Here is a 19,678-nt window from a genome sequence, read left to right as displayed (position 1 = left end):
AAAAATACTTTTTACTGTTAATAAAGCTGTGAACAGATGGCAGAACCCGAATGCAGTGGAAAATTACATTATTTTACAAAAGCATAACCAAATCACTGTGTCTGGACTGGACTCCATCTAGAGTTGACCATTTGGCTAAAATGGGAAATAAAGCAAGAAGGGCCTGAGTCAGGGAGGTGATCAAGAGCCCAACGCATCGCTGTAATAGAGGTTCAGTATTTCTCTGCTTCCTCTGGCAATCAGCTACTTGGAGACCGTGGTGAGGGTTTGACTTAAATGTAAAGTGAGCGCATAAGGAAAAAATCCCCTGGACTAGCACCATCCTCGAGCCTTAGCACTGTAGTATGGCAGCGCTTCTCGGCAGAGGCACAGGGAGGCTGCCCAGAACTAAAGAAAAGATGAATGTAGTCCCACACAGAGGTACTCAAAGAAAACCTTTCCCACAGTGCATGTGATCTGAGAATAGGGCAATGGTTTAGCTTTCAGCATTTTAATGACCCAAAGCAAAAGATATTACTGAAGTAACCTCAGGAACTTGGTTCAGATAAGGTTTCCACCCCCCAGAGTATCTGTGAAGAGTCCAGTTCACACATTTCTGACAGGGCTCGAGAGCATGCACCACACTGAGTGGGGATAAACTGCACAAATCTACGTGTGCATTTCTGAGATATGCGAATTTAAAGGTCTTAAGTTTTTATTAAGTGAGCAATTTCATATTTTGACTTTTAATCAATTCTATAAAAAACACAAAAAATATTCTCATTGTTATTTATGGTTCATGAATTTTAGGCCATTTATGCAAGTCATTTGAGACATTTAGAAACTGTAAGACAAGTTATGCAGAAAGTGAAAGAGTCCGAGCACTTTCTGATGCAACTTCAGAAAGTGTTTTGTTTGCTGTATGTTATATTAAGCCACTGTAACCAGGGGCTACTGGGCTTAGTCATACAGACTTTATTAATACCCCAATGCATACTGTGATGGAAAATTTTACGATTCTCTTTTTCCCTGTGTAAAGCTGAACCTACTCAGTGAGAAGCTCCCTACAGTCTTATTCTTTCTCAGCGTGATCTTTCAGATATACCACATGTTGAGCTGTAAAGTATCTTTTGCACACTGACTTTATACTGTGATCATGGCAGATAGACACATAATCTAGACTTACGATACCTCTTTGTATAGCATGCATAATCCTGTCATGTATGCATGACAGGATTATGCATGCTGTGCTGTTGGCTGATCCCTTTGCAAAGTAAATTCAAACTCAAACTGACTGTTTGAGGTTTATTTCAGATTTCCATAACAAGCTTCAGCATTGACGCCTTGGTTGATTGAATGAGGGGTGTGAGATGGACAGAGACAGATCATACTGGAATAATCTATTTTTTTTAGCTTTACCTTCCATAGTTGAGACACAAAAAGGCCAAACAGTGTAGACCCTAGATGTATTCCCATTGTGTATCCAGAAATGTTGTTCTCAGAGGTCAGATATGTGAAATAAATTGTGATAATTCTTTGGGGAAAAGACAACAAACAAACAAAACCCCCACACAAAAACTGATTGCCCGCTTTTGGTCTAGAGATTTGTCATCACAAGGCTGAGTAAATTCAGTGCTCAGGGAACAAAGAGTACTTTCTCAATGGGAAAGTAAATTGAGGACAAGGGTTTTCCGAACGTTTAAGTCTGTTGTGACTGTTTTGCCTGGTTGTAGCGAAAGACAGTTTGGATTTGAGGTGACATTGATAGAAATTAATGTGCCAGATAGATACAATTAAGCATTTGTGAGCATGGGGATAGGTCTGGTAAAGAAAATCCCACTGAAGACTGAAGAGGTGGATGCTGTTTATATGAGGGGAAAATATGGTGATGGTGCTATAAGTGTTACGTATGTTTGGGTAAAAAACTTTGGGGCTCCACAGAGAGGAACACTCAGCATGAGCTAATTTATTTGGAAGGAAAAAAATAGATCATAGAATAAAGAAGAAAAGAAACTGAAAAGACATTACATCTGTGGAAATATGAAGCAGAATGCTGGAACAGAGGGAAAGGAGAAGCTCAAGAGAAAAGTCTTGACTCATCACTTGCAAAAGGTCCTAGCAAATTTCCTACATAAACATCAAGATTGTGATTGAGGCGATGATGAGATCGGGGCAGGGCATTGAGAGAGGGCATACAGGGAGGCCATAGCAGCCATGTAATGCAAGACACCATCTCGTTCACACTGAGAATACCATCAAAACCCAGCAGAAGAAGAAAAAAGGAGAAAATGGACAAAGTGCTCCACCTGATGATCCAAACCCTGTACCGATCAGTTCAAGCTACAGCCTCTTTGCCAGAACTCCAGAGGATGAGGATGATATGACCTGTTTCAAGTGCTATCAGAAGGAATGCCTCAACCGGGACAGCATTGCCACAAGAAATGACAACGAGAGACGTGCAACTATTCTGACTCATCTGATACCTGAAGTTGACGGTACCACGCCTTTGGCACATGCACATGATAGTATACCAGCCTGAGCTCACACTTGAGTAACTCCTTCACAAGTTAGTGGCAACTAAGTTCACCCTATCAGTGTGTGGGAGTAAGTTGAGAGAGAACATTTTACTTTATCACTTGATGAACTGGAGAAAATCTAACTTTTAAACAGGCAATTTTACTGTCTGTCTGTTTTTAAACAACTTTTTTAGACTGTTATCTAAAGTGTTGTTTGTCATTTTTGAAAGCCCTCAGAGTAGTTAAACCTGAAGGGTTTGAGCCTAAATCTCACAGTGTCAGTCCTGATTGGCTGGTATTAATAAAAACTCTCATAATTTGAAAAGACCAAAAGTAGTTTCCAACTTTTAGCGCTGACTGAATATGTGGTGAAATAATAGGAACTGGGAATGCACACTATATAGACAGCAAGGTTTTTAACATGAATTAAAACTAGATGTGAAATATTTAGTTTTTTCAGTCAATTAAGGAAAAAACATGAAAAATAGATTCTGAGGGAAAAAATTATAACTCCTGAAATGATTTTGTTTGTTTGGAAAACTAAAATAAACCAAAAAATAAAGAGAAAAACTTCTTACTTTTAGCACTCCCCAGTTTGGTAATATTTGATATCACATTCTGCCTCATGAGGCTTTGATGCACATGCTTATTGAGACTTTAGAAATCTGTTGTGGCCGTGAAGCAGCCACACAGCTTAATGCACCAAATCTGATCCTTATGTGCTGCTCTCAAAGCACGGCAGTGACAGATGAGAGGATTTTGGCCCTTATGGTCAAATATAGAACAAACATCACTGCAATTTTATAAAATCCTGCCAATCTGCTGCCTGCTGCTCGGGAAGAGGAAAACAGCTCAACCTGACCTTTCAGCGCCTTGTATTTCCTGCCTGGGATGCCCCAGAGCTGAGCGTGCAGCTTGCACATAGAACACCTCCTCCCACTATTCACTGTGAAAATGATACTTTGAGACATTGCAAAACTTTGTCTTCCGTGTAATCCCAAGTTCACAGACAGGTGAAGGATGCCTTCCTCAATTAGGCTGAAGCCTGACTATCAGTAAGAGCAGACAGCAAGAGTAATGTGCTGTGCTCTACCAAACACCAGGTTATGGAGGAGTTCCTCAACTTAGCTTTGTTACTCTGCTCACAATAGAGTAGTAAAGTGTGATGGACTGATTTTCCTGTGTGCACCATGGAAGAACTAAGTGATTAATGCTCAGAAGAGGCTTATCTGTCACACCAAACCAGTTTTAACTGTTTGGTCATTACAACTCTTTTTGTCTGTTGTCTAGTACTGTGTCTTAGACTGATGGTACTAAGGTTTAATGATTGTTCCCTGACAGCCAGCCCAGATGGTTCATATGATCATGGACAATCACGTAGGGTGTATGGCACTGATTTGATGGTAACTGTAATGTTGGGCGTTTTTAAGGGTGCAGCTTTAAAACCACACATTTAGCAATGAGATTCATTAATAATTCACTTCTGAATACATCATGACTGTGACAGGGTGGTGGATTTTGCACGCTTCCATCTGCAAAATAAACTGTACATATTTGTTGTGACATCAGCACTGTTGTTGAGCTCTGTTTTACTTAACTACAGCTGAAAGGGTGAATATATTTTTTGAGACTGAATGTCACACAGGAAATCCACAGAGGTGCTGTGAGTTCCTTCTGTTTACAAGTTGAACCTGCACAAGTGACATTTTTTTGTTGTTGTTGCTGTTTGTTTTGCCATCACTCAGGGATTTAAAATCAAGTACTGTTTTAATAGTTTATTCTGGGTGCATTATATAATGGTAGCAGTTTCGCAAAAACAAAACAAAGTAGCATTCACACCTATGACGAATTATATCCGAGGAAGTCTTTTCATCGTTAAATGTAAGTTGTATAGAGTGCGAGTGTGTACCTAAGCCTGTCCCCTTACCAATGAAGTGTCGAAACAAGCACGCTATCAAATAGATTTCCCAATATGAACTATGTCTTTCCTTCCCGACCCTTCTGTCAATCATAGATAGTCATGCATTACAACGGAAACCTTTTTCAGCAAGTGGCACAGGTTAGTGGCACACTAACCTACAATGTGGTCAAATTAACCGCCTAAGCAAAAGGAAGAGGTGGTTCAAGTTGAAGCCATTCTGCAAATGTTCAAACAGTTGCTAAAGAAAAATCTTGCCAAGAGGCTTATTCATCTTCTGTGAATCTTATCTTACATCCAATCACACCATCAACATCACACGAAGCCGATGGTATTACATCAGTGAGCAGATGTGATTGAACCTGTAAACTGGAACTGTGATTCCTATGTGCTATAGGAAATGATTCACTACTGCTAAAACTTAGCAATACAAAAACGATTTTAGGAATTAAAACTGCCAGTTTTCTTCTCTCAGTTCCTCAAACTGCCCAAAACAACATCTCAATGGTTTCACTGTAGCTTAAAAAAAACAAACCTCAGTTTAGAAGCACAGATTTTATGGTGAACAAACAAGTTTTAATTAGTTTCTTAGAGACAAAAAAGTAGTATTCGTGTGTTTATATTATATATTTTTGTTTGTATCAGAATGTTGTCATGTTATGTTAGATTTGAATGACTTGTGTTTAAATCCCACTGTTTCCAGCGTGCTGCATCCCACTGCAGAATGAACCAAAAAGCCAGACATGCATGCTGCTTTGTAAAATGTATAATCTGGGTCACAACAGAACTGTTTTCTAGCTGTGCTTTTCTCTCTTTCTCTGACAGGTACCTACATTTCCATTTGCCTCTAAGATGAATTGCATAAGAGCTGCACAACCAGCCGAGGAAAGGTGTGAAAAACAACAGGAACACGATCTGAAGCTTTTGTAAATGGTAAGGGGAAACAGACATTTGAAACCAAGTTCTGTCACAGGTGTCATCTTTGCATGTTTGGTGGCTGCATACAAAGCATGAGCAATACAGTGAAAAAAAAAGGTGTGAGAAATATCTTGAGGTTTTGGGGGAAGGTAACTAAATCTTTGAAATGCTGATCTTGAAAATGATATAAAGTGAGATTTAACACTGATATGAGTGTCATAAAACGCTATCTTTTTTTTTGGTTTGTTAAGACATGCCAGGAGCTTATCTATCAACATGTAGCTGTTCATTCATAATTTCAGTTTGTTTTTTTCATTCATTTTGACGAGACTGTGTAGTCCAGGAGCTTTATATGAATGGTGTGAATTGCTGCTGTGTCTCTGGGCATGCATTCTGCACCAATATTCTTCACTACTACTGTTCTAATAAAACCAGAGTGTGATTTGTTTGTGTAAACAGACATGTAAGACAAAAAGATGCACAGCATGACTACACTATTATTTCACTGCACGTTCAGTCAGTTTTATGTTCTCTGCATAGAGTCTGCTTTTGAAAAATATGATAGTAACATAAATTAGACCTATAAAAGGGTGCTGTAGGGCAGTGGTTAGCACTGTCACCTCACTGCACGAAGGTTTCTGGTTTGAACATCAGTGGTCTCCAAAGGCATTTCTATGTGTGCATATCTTCCGTTGCCACTTTAGAGAACTTTTTCTTTTCTAAATTAGAAATAAGTGTGAATGTGTCGCCCTGACATGAGTAACAAGAAGAGTGCATTTACAACAATATTTGTGTTGTAATTTCTTGCTGTGAAAACTGTTTTAAAATTTGGATTTCATGTATGTTGTTTATTTTATATGCATTTCTTGTCCTTATTGCAGTTTTTCTTGATTGCTTGAGCACATTTTAGAATTGTTTTTAAGTTTTCAGGCCTGAAGCAAACAAATGCAACAAAACACTGGTGCACAATTCAGTTAAAGCAATACAGAAACGTATATTTGATCAACTTTTATGACACTGTCTTTCAATTTTGTGGCAAAACTAAATGGATGTATGCAAAGTCCATTACTTGTGTGCTATGACATTGTCATCTAATCTAAATTTGCAGTTTATAAATTTAACATATTCCAGAGAGCGTTTTACAGCTTTCAACTGATGTGTGAGGACATGTGCACATGCATGAATAATACATAACAAGTTAAACACTGCAAAATATACAAATAAGACAATCAGACACTACTCACTGAAATAAATCTGGTCAAACTGCATGATGATGGTTGATCTTTGGTGGTGACAGAGAGCTTAAGCTCATGTCTACCCCCCCCCCCCAAAAAAGCTTAAAAAAAAGAACCCCATCAACATTTGTGATCAGTGGCCAGAAACAATGTGCCCGAGCTTGTCCAGGATCAGAGCATATTTGCATGTAATATATGTCAAATACATATGACAAATTCAGCACTCAACACAATGCATTTCTTTTAAATCGTGTGTTTCTCTTAAATGGCAACAAATTCTGAAACACAACTTCCAAACCAAATGAAACTGATGAGTGTTTTCATTTTTAGTCTCTGATTTCACAGAAACGTTCACGGAAAGTGCGACTACGTTACTCACACAGTGACCCCGAAAGTGTTTTTACGTATTCATATCTCCATATTGGTGTAAAGGCCCTTTACTACTACTTTAACATAAACAGAAGGGCGACAAGGAGAAAGAAAATTTTACAATTTTTTTGAGAATTTATAAATATGTTAAGTTGTTTCTATTGTAGGCTTGTTTCAGACATCTGAAACACATAGTTTAACATTTTAAGTTTGTTAATTGTTTTTTTTTAAATTAAAGGATAAAACTTTATTCTTAGCGTCTCGGAAAAAAGAGGAAATAAAAAATAAAACTTTTTAAAAGTAAGACGTTTCTTAAAACTGTCTTAGCAATTATTTCATTAAATTTCTGTAAATCATCAGACTTCTTATTTACAGCTTATGAGAGTTTTCATACTGTCATAACGTACCCTGTGAGGTGGAGGAGGGTTTTTTTTTTGGTTTGTGTGCCTGAGCCTTTGTCTTATGTCAGCTTCCTTTGTAGTAGCTTTAGATGCTTTTATCGGGACTGCTAGAGGTAGAGCTCTTTTTCGCAGGGCAGATTTATGTGATCTACAATATCAGAGACTCCTAGTTTGGTATGTTTTTTATTTTATGCTGTTTTCAATCAGGCTATACTAGTTAAATTTCATGCATTTGTCATTCCTTGTTGTAAAATTTCAGTTGTGCTTACATAAGAGTACACACATTACATTGAACATTTAAACTGCACTCTCCCCTCTCTGCACAAATGCATGCAGTTAAGTATGTAATTAAGAAATAATTAAAATCGGTTTGTATTGAAAACAATGCAAACGATGAATTCTGCATAAAAATTCAATTTGCGTATGATTGAATTTTGATGTTTGCATTGCTTTCATTGTGCTCATTTGTTTTTCTGTTTGTACGCACACCTTTAGCTCACAGTGACAGACCACAGCATATTAAACTCTGATGTGGTGTGAAGTGTTATAGTTTGCTATTATATTTTTGTCACTGAGTAAGTTTCCAGGTTTTGTAAAGATGAGATGTGATAGAGCTCTTTTGAATCCTTTACTTTTATGTTTATTGATATAATAAATTCCATTTATTAAAAAAAAATATCACAAAACTTGTATATATGTATGTATGTTCATGTGGTGTTACTCTGTCCTTACAGTTATGACATTATTTACAAAACACGGTGTTTTTTACCTGCTTATAATGTGATCATCAAGAATATCTAAATGACCAAACTAAATGCTAGATAGATAGATAGATAGATAGATAGATAGATAGATAGATAGATAGATAGATAGATAGATAGATAGATAGATAGATAGATAGATAGATAGATAGATAGATGATAGATAGCACCACCATGTGGTAGAAAACATTTGTGCTGAAACCAAATTAACGGCCTTTTCTCTGTCTGTCCACAGATGATGGAAGATGAAAAGATTACAGTGACAGGGGAGGACCTTGACTGGTCTGATTTCTATGAAAACTATAACTATTCAGACTCGAATGGCTCTTATGAAGGGGGTGATATTTGCGACCTGACTGAGAATGTGAATTTTGAAGCTGTGTTCATACCAGTTCTGTACTCTGTGGTGTTTGTTGTTGGTCTACTTGGGAACGGATTGCTGTTGGGAATACTGGCTCGGAGTAGGAAGACCTGGAGCGTAACAGATACCTTCATCCTCCATCTGGGAGTGGCAGATATCCTGATGCTGGTGACGCTGCCCATCTGGGCAGTACAGTATGCCCAAAGTGATGGATGGACTTTTGGTACTCCCCTTTGCAAGATCGCTGGAAGTGTTTTTACAGTAAGTATTGTGCTGAAGTAAAGATGCAGTGAAAAAATCTGTACTTTCAATTAATTTAGCAGAGGTTTCAAAATATGTCTTGCTCATCTCTCATTGATTTCTTTAGATTAACTTCTACAGTGGGATCCTTCTCCTGGCCTGCATCAGTCTGGACCGCTACCTGTCCATCGTCCATGCTACACAGATGTACTCAAGGAAGAAGCCTTGGGTTGTTCAGGCCAGCTGCCTGATGGTGTGGTGCTTTTCCCTGCTTCTCTCTATCATTGACTGGATCTTTTTAGAAGATGTGTTTGATGATAGACGAGGCAGAAGAGAGTGTGTTCCCAATTATTACAAATTTGGTGAGAAGGCTGTATATAATTGGAGGTTGGCATCACGCATGATTTATCTCATAGTGGGCTTTGTACTTCCTTCTGGTGTAATGATTTTCTGCTACTCCCGCATCTTGGATCAGCTGAGGTGTGGTGCCCAGAGCCTTCAAAAGCAGAGAGCTTTTAAAGTTATTGTGGCTGTGGTGGTGGTTTTCTTTATCTGCTGGACTCCGTACAACTTCACACTCTTAGTGGAAACAATTCATTTTGACAACAAAACAGAAACTTGTTCAGGCACAACATCTCTGGAGAAAATTAAGACAGTGACCACCTGTGTGGGTTTCATTCACTGCTGCCTCAATCCCATCCTGTATGCTTTTGTGGGTGTGAAGTTCCGCCGTCAGCTCATGAGCATCCTCAGGTCTCTGGGCTGCAAAGTGGCAAGTGCAAAAATCCAGTCTTTTGTCAGCAACAGGAGAAGCTCCATGTGGTCCGAGTCTGCAGACACCTCCCACTCGCTTGCTATCTGAGAAAGACAAAAACAACAAATCTGACTGACCTAAACAAACATGGAGACAAATACATGAACATCAGCACATACAACTTGTGTTTGTATATTTTTTGTGTTACATTACCTGAAATCAGCACTGGTTATTTGCTACAGTTCTTAGTGCACCAGTAGTTGAATGTGACAGGACAGAAATAACTCACACCTGCATTTGTTGGCAGTGTATGAGATTTCCTTTGTCTGTTTTCTGGGCAGTATTGTAATAGAAATAAGTTATGACAGCACGAGAATTATTAACGTAAAGAGCTACTATTTTATCTTAAAATGTTTTGAACAGAATGTATTTTATGCGACATTTGCTTTTGTATATTGATTAATGTTTTATGTGTAAAATGTTCAAATGCACAATAAATCTTTATTATCATAATAAAGTCTGTTTTCAATATTAGGACCAACAGGTTTATTAAAGGAATATTGGATGTATTTTCACTGAAGTAAACTTACTTATTGTTACAACTTTGGGAGGAGTTTTGGAAACATATCAAAACTACAAGACAGTTCATCAGACAGTGTGTACAGTCCTTTGATGAGGTGAACTGGTCTCCGGGTTCCAGTTTCTATTTGAGCCCTGGTGACTAATTTGATGAAAGAAATTGCATTAAAAAAATAATTTTCTTTCATCTTTGTACTTAAAACAACAACCTAAAATATGAATAAAAAAGGACACATATTATTCACATACAGATTACACATATCGACTAAAATCAAAACCTCTTTTAAATGTCAAAAGAATCTGAAACAAAACTTAAAACAAATGAAACTGATGTGCGTTTTCAGGTTTAGTCTCTGATTTGACAGAAACATTTGCAGAAAGTGTAACCACCTTACTTACAGACTTACCCCGTAAACGTTCTTATCATATGCAAATCTTCATGTTGGTGAAAGGGTCTAACATAAACAGAGGGGCAACAATTACAGATTGGGATTATTTTATAGATAGTTAAAAATACATATGACATTTTAAATAAGGGATCAAATTTATTCTCACTGTCTTGAAAAAAAAAGAAAAAAGAAATAGAATAAATATTAATAGTGAGATTATCTTCACTTTAGTTATGGTGTCTCTAAGACTGTGTAAAACTACCAAACATCTTGATGGAGTTTTTATGTATAATGTGCTCTGCAAGGTGGAGGAGGGGTTTTTTGGCTTTTGTCTGAGTCTGTCTTATGTCAGCTTCCTCTTCAGTGGTAATACATGCTTTTATCGGTGCTGCTGGAGGTAGAGGTGTTTTTCACTGAGCATATTTCTGTGATCTAAAATATCAACGACTTCTGCTTTGGTATGTTTTTATTTCATGCCTATCTTTTTTTTTAATGTATTTACTGTTTTATCATTGTATACTAGTTAGTTTTGATTCCTCTTGCAGTTCATTATTATAGAATTTTTGTTCACCTTTCTTTACACACATCACATTATGGATTAAATTGCACTTTCTCCTCTCTGGACAAATAAATGTGGTTATCAATTTACAAAATGAGCACAAATTGACTTTTGAGGATGAACACTTGCTTTAATTTGTATTATTTGCTTATTTCTTTTTCAGTTTGTAGACACACCTTTAGTTCACAGTAACAGACCACGGCGTGTTAAAATGCGCTGTGGTTTGAAGTGTGATAGTTTGTTACAATATATATTTTTTAGCATTCAAGAAGTTGCTGACATTTTCTCAAACATGAGGGTTTAATGGATGTGATACTACTCTTTGGATCCTTTATTTTAACAAAAGAATGATTATTTTTTCATGATATACCATTGAGTCACAGAGAATTAAAATTCAGATTAATGTTTAGAGCCTTCTGGCTCTTAATTTTTTGAAAACTGAATTTAAATGTGCTTCCTCTTGAATGTGCACATTAATTTGTCCTCCCAAAATTTTAACACTAGATTTTTTTTAAAAAAATGAATGTAAAACAAATTAAAGGGACAAAAAAACCATAAAGAATAAATTAACATTTCAGATGCCTGAAAACTTTACAGAGCAAAATATTATGGATCCTGTGATGGTATGATGGTGTGTGTGTGTTGATGATTTCTTTTTGGTTTTGAGATGGGATTTATGTACAGGCTTTCTAGCCTTTTGTTACTTAAGTAATTTTGTATTCTCTGTGCTGATGAGTTTTTTTAAAATCTACATTCTTAGTTCCTTGCTTAGATTTAAGTTGCCGAAAGGTTTGTTAGTTCCCTTTTGTGAACCCATTCTGTTCCTTCAGTCATGTCTCTGTATTTGTTGTTTTGTCTTTCTGTGTCAAGTTTGTACATCAGAAACATTTTCTTGTTTTCCCGATCAGTGTCAGCACTCCTCCCGCCTGTTACCTCTCCCTTCATTAGCCTGTGTGTGTAAATATTGTTTCGGTCTCCCTTTGTCATTTGTTGTGTTGTCCCACATGGTTGTGTGCTCCTTGCTGCGTGGTTTCCTAGGAGGTTCCTAATGTCATGTGCCATTCTCTGCAAGTGTTTTGTAATACTAACAGTATTAAAATTGATGTTTGTGCTTATCTCCTGCTTCTTGAGTTTACAATCTGGCTTCCACACATTCAAATGTGATATATGCAGGTTCTGTGGTTTTCCATGCTGTCCTTATGGTTTGTAGTTGGTATTAGTTCTTTACCTGGAAAACATTTGGAAAGTGTTTCTAACGTTCTCTGAAATGCACTGGATGTCTAATAGAGCAGTTTTGTCTTGATACAATAAATCTGATAGCTGAGATTTTAAAAAAACCTAAATGTTCTGTGTTTTGTCTTGTCTTCCTCTCGTCACCTCCACCTGTTTGCAGCAGATGGCAGCCACTACCTAAGCCCGGTTCTGCCAGAAGCTTCATCGTGTTAGATTGTCTGATTCTTCTGGGTTCTTTATATTATTGTAGGGTCTTTACCTTACAATTTAAAGTGCCTTAATAGGAACCATTGTTGTAAATTTGGCAGTGTATAAATAAAATTACTGTGAAAATTTTGTTGAATTCATTAAGCTAAATACAGAAAAATAGTACATTATTTTTTGCATTTAGTTTGTGTCACCAAAAACAACCAAGCAAAAGCACTGCAGATGTATAGTTTGATGGCACCACCATGTGGTTGAAAAACATTTGACACGTCAGATGATCAAACCAAATTAATGTCCTTTTCTCTGTCTGTCCACAGATGATGGAAGATGAAAAGATTACAGGGACAGGGGACAACATTTCTTATGAGGGGAGTGATATATATGACCTAACTCAGGTTGTACCACAAAATAAAAGAAGAGGAAGATTGAATACAAAACAGTTAAAATAAATTAATAAATTAAAAAATAAACCAATAGTATGACTGAAATGCTTGACACTGCCTCATGTTGATTGGTACAAATAATTCAGTTCATCAAAAATAAAATTATAAACCTTACAAAGCGAAGTGTTATGTATCCAGTTTCTGTGGTATCTCACTCTGTTCTCACAGTTAAAATGTTATCTATTAAAAAACACTGTGTTCTTTACCTGGAAAAAGTTTACTACTTTAGTTGGAAGGCACTAAATAGATAATGCAGCAGCTTTACTTTTTTTTTTTTTTTTATAAAGCCCTTAGCTCACATGCAACCTTTTTATAATGTAAATGTTTTTAAAAAAGGCCTGAAGGAAAACATCATTTTTGCTTTTCAACAAAAGCAAACAATCTTCAAAACACAGTACTTAGACTGATGGCTGATTGACCATGTGGTTCAAAGACACTTCACAAGCCAGATAATTAAATCTAAGTGAAAACCAAACTAACGGCCTTTTCTCTGTTTGTCCACAGATGATGGAAGATGGAAAGATTACAGTGACAGGGGAGGACCTTGACTGGTCTGATTTATTTGAAAACGTTTCATACTGGAACAGCTCTTATGAAGGGGGTGATATTTATGACCTGACTAAGGTTGTGAACTTTGAAGCTGTGTTCATACCAGTTCTGTACTCTGTGGTGTTTGTTGTTGGTCTGCTTGGGAATGGCGTGCTGTTGGGAATACTGGCTCGGAGTAGGAAGACCTGGAGTGTGACAGATATTTTCATCCTCCATCTGGGAGTGGCAGATATCCTGATGCTGGTGACGCTGCCCATATGGGCAGTACAGTATGCCCAAAGTGATGGATGGACATTTGGTACTCCCCTTTGCAAGATCATTGGAAGTGTTTTTACAGTAAGTATTGTCCTGAAGTAAAAATGCAGTGAAAATATCTGTATTTTCAATTAATTTAGCAGAGGTTTCAAAGTATGCCTTTCTCATCTCTCGTTTATCTCTTTAGATTAACTTCTACAGTGGGATCCTTCTCCTGGCCTGCATCAGTCTGGACCGCTACCTGTCCATCGTCCATGCTACACAGATGTACTCAAGAAAGAAGCCTTGGGTTGCTCAGACCAGCTGCCTGATGGTGTGGTGCTTTTCCCTGCTTCTCTCTATCATTGACTGGATTTTTTTAGAAGAACTATTTGATGCTAGACAAGGCAGGAGAGAGTGTGTTCCCAATTATTACAAATTTGGTGAGAAGGCTGTATATAATTGGAGGTTGGCATCACGCATGATTTATCTCATAGTGGGTTTTGTGCTTCCTTCAGCCAGCATGATTTTCTGCTACGCCCGTATCCTGGATCAGCTGAGGTATGGTGCCCAGAGCCTTCAAAAGCAGAGAGCTTTTAAAGTTATTGTGGCTGTGGTGGTGGTTTTCTTTATCTGCTGGATGCCATACAACATTATGATTTTGGTGGATACAATAAATTGCTCCAAAAATAATGTGACTTGTTCTGTCACAAAATCTGTGGCAAAAGCTGAAACAGTGACCAAGTGTGTGTGTTTCATTCACTGCTGCCTCAATCCCATCCTGTATGCTTTTGTGGGTGTGAAGTTCCGCCGTCAGCTCATGAGCATCCTCAGGTCTCTGGGCTGCAAAGTGGCAAGTGCAAAAATCCAGTCTTTTGTCAGCAACAGGAGAAGCTCCATGTGGTCCGAGTCTGCTGAAACTTCCCACTCCCTTGCTATCTGAGAAAGACAAAAACAACAAATCTGATCCAGCTGACCAACTAAGCTGAATGGACATTAAGACAAATACATGAATATCAGAGCATACAGTATGTTTTTGTATATTGTTTTGTTTAATTGCTGAAATGGGCAGTGGTTATTGTGTTGTTTTCTGTAGTTGTACGTGACAAGACAGAAATGATTTTGTCAATCCGCCACTCATACGTTTTTGTTAGCAGCTAAAATTTATTCCTTTTTTCTGATTGCCGGGCAGCATTGTAATAGAAATAAGCCACGAGAGCATGAGAATTATAAGTGTAAAGAGATTTATATGTTTGAGATTAATCTGTTTTCAATAGCTTGTATTTTATACAAATTCTTTGGGTATATTGATTTATGTTTTGTGCAAAATGTTCAAATAAACCATCAGCTAAATGAAATGCATTTGTTTATTTTATTTTTGGATTATTATATACATGGAGTTCTAGCTATTACAATTCCTTTTATTTATCTTATTCCACAACAAAGAAATATGCTTTTAACAAATATATTATATAATAATATTTGACGAGCATCGTCTCATCACATTCTGTCAGCATAGTGTGCCTGTGTCTTTTCTCCTCACATGACACAAGTCTGTCAACAGAGACAACCTCCTGCCGACCGCCAAAGTCCAAAATGAAATGTTTTTCGTCTGGCTTAAGAACCCTGTGTGGCCCATCATATGGTGGACGCACACCTTTTATAAAGACTTGCGTGTGTCAGCTTCCTTTTTATACATACAAAAATATGTAAATGTACTGATCTGAATTATAATATTTCTGACTGTCAAAATTTCCCAGATTCAAATCGAATTGAATCGAATCGTGGATCGAATCGATTCGGGACCTTGTGAATTGGAATCAAATCGATTCTAGAAATCAGTGACGATACCCAGCCCTACTTTTGAGGATGAACACTTGCTTTACTTTGTATTATTTAATCATTTGTTTTTCCAGTTTGTAGACACACCTTTAATTGAAGGTAGCAGACCACTGTGTGTTAAAATCTGCTGTGGTTTGAAGTGTGATAGCTTGCTAGCATTTTTTTTTTCACTCAAGAAGTTGTTGACATTTTCTCAAAGATGAGGGTTTAATGGATGATGATAGACAAGGCAGAAGAGAATGTGTTCGCATCTATTATAAATTTGGTGAGAATGCCGTATATAATTGGAGGTTGGCATCACGCATGATTTATCTCATAGTGGGCTTTGCGCTCCCTTCAGTCATTATGATGTTCTCCTACTCCCGCATCCTGAGGTGTGGTGCCCAGAGCCTTCAAAAGCAGAGAGCTTTTAAATTTATTGTGGCTGTGGTGGTGGTTTTCTTTATTTGCTGGACACCGTACAACATCATGATTTTGGTGGAAGCCTTTCATTTTTAGAACAACACAGAAACTTGTTCAGGCACAACATCTCTGGAGAAAGCAAAGACAGTGACCACCTGTGTGGGTTTCATTCACTGCTGCCTCAATCCCATCCTGTATGCTTTTGTGGGTGTGAAGTTTTGCTGTTAATTCCTGAGCATCCTCAGGTCTCTTGCCTGCAAGGTGACTAGTGCAAAAATCCAGTCTTTTGTCAGCAACAGATGCACCATTTTTGAATCTGCTGAGACCTCCAACTCCCTTGCTATCTGACAAAGACAAGACCAGGGAAATACATAAACGTCAGAATGTACAGTGTGCTTTTGTATATTGTTGTGTTAGATAACCTGAAATGGGCATTGGTTATTTTGGTATCTTCTGTAGTTGAACATGACAGCTAATAATATTTCTTTTTTCTAATTGCCGGGCAGTATTGTAATAGAAATAAGTCACAACAACATGAGAATCATTAGTTTAAACAGATTAACATGTTTTCAACAGCTTATATTTCATACTATTTTTTTGTATCTTGATTTATATTTTGTAAAAAATATTAAAATGAAGACTATATAATTTTAAACCATAATAAAGTCTGTTTCCAATATAACAATCCCCACAGCACCAAAATGCCAATCAATGGAACTTTGATGATTATTCACTAAAATCACTAAACTATGAAGGCAAAATTGGAAACGTGTCAAAACTACAAGCAGTTCATCAAACAGTTGAGACCTTCCTTTGATGAGTTTGGTCTCCAAGTTTCAGTTTCCATTTGAAGCCTGGTGACTAATTAGTTTAATTTACTTTATTTTATATAGAAATGGCATAAAATTTGTTTTAAATTTGACTTTGTGCCGGAAACTACAAAAACTTAAAATATGAATACAAGTTACTACAAAAGTTACTGACACACAGAAAACACGTCTAGACTAAAATCGAAAACCTCTTTTCAAGTCAAATTTATTCATATAGCATCTTTCATACAAAAAGAATCCAACATTGTTTACAAAGACAAAAAAATGACATAAAAAGGCAAACATTATATAAAAAAAAAATAGGAAGACAATATTTAAATGAAAATGAAGTAAATATTCAATATAAAAGCTTCAGAAAACAAAACAACGTTTAACCCAAATTTTAAAAAGATTCTGCACACCACAGGAAGTTTATTCCTCAACTGAGAAACATAAATACTAAATGCTACCTCACCTGTTTTGGTTCTAGACCTAATAATAATAATAATAATAATAATGGATTGGATTTATATAGCGCTTTTCAAGGCACCCAAAGCGCTTTACAATACCACTATTCATTCACTCTCACATTCATACACTGGTGGAGGCAAGCTAAGGATATTAAGTAAGCCTAACAGACCTAAGAGCCTCACAGACTTCAAGTAGATCACCAGTATATTTAGGTCCAGTGCCCTCAATACTTTATAAACCATTAACAGTATTTTACAATCAGTCCCTTTACAGACAGGAAGCCAGTAGAATGATTAAATTTATTTCAATATGATAAATTTTTCCTGGTGTCGGTCCTAGCAACAGGATTTTGGATATACATTGAATTACAGTAATTTTGCTTACAAAAAATAAATGCATAATAAGCATTTTAGTATCTCTTAATTGTAATTCTAATATCCTTAAGATGGAAACGGATTTTGTAATGGTCTTTGTATAACTATTAAAATTTAAATCAGCATCCATAACTATGCTATTTTTTTTAAAAATTGATCTGTAGTATTGAATTTCATTTACTTTAATTTTTGGAACCAAAAATGATTATTTCTGTTTTTCAGCATTAAGCTCAGAAAGATTATGGCTCATTCATTTATTTGTTTACCCATTAATTGCAATGGACTAAAATAATAAGGGGACACTGGCATATATTAACCCTAGAACACTATCGCTATAAATAGTAACACGATCACTAATGCCGGGTGATTTATACCCGGTATAATATAACCAATGAAAAGTAATCAAATATATCAAAATATGACAACACATGACAAATTAGAGTGGTCTTCTTTTACTTTCAACTGTGCCATGTCTAACAAAATGAAAAATAAAACTCCTAAAACAAAATAATGACTCTGGAAAGCTGGTCTTTGGTCCACCCATTCCTGGGACATTTGAGACTTCCCTGGTGATGGCACAGGCTCCTCGACACGCAAACAGCTTCAGGAGAGAGAAATCATGTAAATGTATTTTCTCGGGTGTAAATCACCCAGCGATAGTGTTCTAGGGTTAAAAATGCTATATTTGTTTTTTTGAAAAAAAAAAGATTAAAAAATTCAGAAGCACGACTTACAACTAAATTAAACTGATGATTATTTTCAGGTTTAGTCTTTGATTTCACAGGAATATTTACAGAAAGTGTGACTACCTTACTTACATGCTTATTCAGTAACGTTTTTCATCATATACATATTTTCACACTAGTGTAAATGCATTCCATGAAGCTTTCTACACACTGTTCTTGGGCTAATCTGAAGGCCACATGAAGTTTGGAGGTCTATACTGACTGGCTCTGCAGAAGGTTCACAACCCCATACCCAACCGCTGAGCCAACTTTGTGATTTTAGGTTGGCTACTTATTTGTGGCTGTTGTTCCCAAACACATCCACTTTGTTATAATACCACTAACAACTGACTGTGGAATATTTATTAGTGAGGAAATTTCACAACTGTACAAGTTGCACAGGTGGCATCCTATCACAATACCACACTGATATCCACTGAGCTCCTGAGAGCGAGCCATTCTCTCACAAATATTTGTAGAAGCAGTCTGCAGGCCTAGCTGCCTGATTTCGTACACCTGTGACCGTGGAAGTGAGCAGAACAGCTGAATTCAATAAATTAGATGGGTGAGGGAATACTTTTGGCAATATGTCTCTAAAAAAGACAAAAATAACAAATCTTGACTGAGCTTACAAATGAAAATAGACAAACATGAAGTAAAAAAAAAACATCAGAACATACAACATGCATTATTAAAATTAATACAAACAAGTCCATTTTAATACAGTACACTCACAGGACCAAAAAGCCAGGTAAAGAAATCTTACTGACACTGACTTAATGATCGTTAAAGTTATACAAGGGCAGCTATCAAAACCGAAAGATAGATTAGGAAAAAACCCCCATCAAACAGTTGCTACTTTACTTTGATTGGCACTACTGGTTCCTAGGTTTCAGTTTCCATTTGACACCAGTTGAGTAATTTGTTAACTTTTCTTTATTTGACAGGGTTATGAAATGTGTAAATCTAAAGTGGAACCGCAACTTGCACACAGATTCCATAAAAGTTTATATCATATATTTATCTTCACATTATTAACAAAAATGGAAGGTCAACAAGGAGAAAGAAAATTGTAGTTTTACAGCAAATTTATAAATGGGTTCAGTTATCTCTGCTGTAGTTAATTCCAGACATCTTAAACACACAATTTAAATATATGAAGTGCAGTTACATTTCATATATTTGGATTATTTTATAGCTCTGTAAAAATGTAAGCTACATTTTTAAATGAGGCCTGAAACCTAATTCTCAGCGTCTTGGAAAAAAGAGTAAATTAAAAAGTAAAGCTGAAATTTTAAAGTTATTGTTATATTTTTTCACAAAAATACTGTTTCAAAACAACATGAACAATTTTCTATAATAAAAACCCCATCAAACCTCTTACACAGCACAAGGTAGAGGAGGTAATGT

The 19,678-nt window shown here is 36.6% G+C and overlaps 2 protein-coding genes across 4 annotated transcripts; both read left to right on the top strand.

Moving 5' to 3' along the window:
- Positions 1-5,233: 5,233 nt before the first annotated feature.
- LOC146659368 (C-X-C chemokine receptor type 3-like) lies at positions 5,234-9,934 on the top strand. Of its 3 annotated transcripts, none has more exons than XM_085423372.1 (3): positions 5,234-5,346; positions 8,333-8,719; positions 8,826-9,934. In XM_085423372.1, exons 1-3 carry the CDS (start codon positions 5,344-5,346, stop codon positions 9,558-9,560), a joined length of 1,125 nt encoding a protein of 374 aa, XP_085279498.1. In that variant the 5' UTR covers positions 5,234-5,343; the 3' UTR covers positions 9,561-9,934. The 3 variants fall into 3 exon arrangements, with proteins under 3 accessions (XP_085279498.1, XP_085279500.1, XP_085279499.1); XM_085423374.1 differs by lacking the exon at positions 5,234-5,346 and adding an exon at positions 7,305-7,510; XM_085423373.1 differs by lacking the exon at positions 5,234-5,346 and having other exon boundaries at positions 7,305-8,719.
- An 860-nt stretch (positions 9,935-10,794) lies between these two features.
- On the top strand, positions 10,795-14,995 carry LOC146659367 (C-X-C chemokine receptor type 3-like). The gene is made up of 3 exons (XM_085421865.1): positions 10,795-10,878; positions 12,737-13,747; positions 13,854-14,995. Exons 2-3 carry the CDS (start codon positions 13,367-13,369, stop codon positions 14,586-14,588), a joined length of 1,116 nt encoding a protein of 371 aa, XP_085277991.1. The 5' UTR covers positions 10,795-10,878; positions 12,737-13,366; the 3' UTR covers positions 14,589-14,995.
- Positions 14,996-19,678: the final 4,683 nt, after the last annotated feature.

The sequence above is a fragment of the Rhamphochromis longiceps genome, linkage group LG11, assembly GCF_057381845.1.
Source record: "Rhamphochromis longiceps isolate RC_006_pf linkage group LG11, R_longiceps_female_GT1.1, whole genome shotgun sequence".
NCBI lineage: Eukaryota > Metazoa > Chordata > Actinopteri > Cichliformes > Cichlidae > Rhamphochromis > Rhamphochromis longiceps.
The sequence above is the reverse complement of the archived record's forward strand: the minus strand, read 5'-3'. Positions and strand labels throughout refer to the sequence as shown.

What these genes read in the sequence shown, in the direction of transcription:
- LOC146659368 (XM_085423372.1), top strand. An exon ending in TCGCTGGAAGTGTTTTTACA is followed by an intron (nt 8,720 to 8,825) that starts GTAAGTATTGTG and finishes TGATTTCTTTAG; the next exon opens with ATTAACTTCTACAGTGGGAT.
- LOC146659367 (XM_085421865.1), top strand. Translation starts at nt 13,367, where the DNA reads ATGATGGAAGATGGAAAGATTACAGTGACAGGGGAGGACCTTGACTGG. An exon ending in TCATTGGAAGTGTTTTTACA is followed by an intron (nt 13,748 to 13,853) that starts GTAAGTATTGTC and finishes TTATCTCTTTAG; the next exon opens with ATTAACTTCTACAGTGGGAT.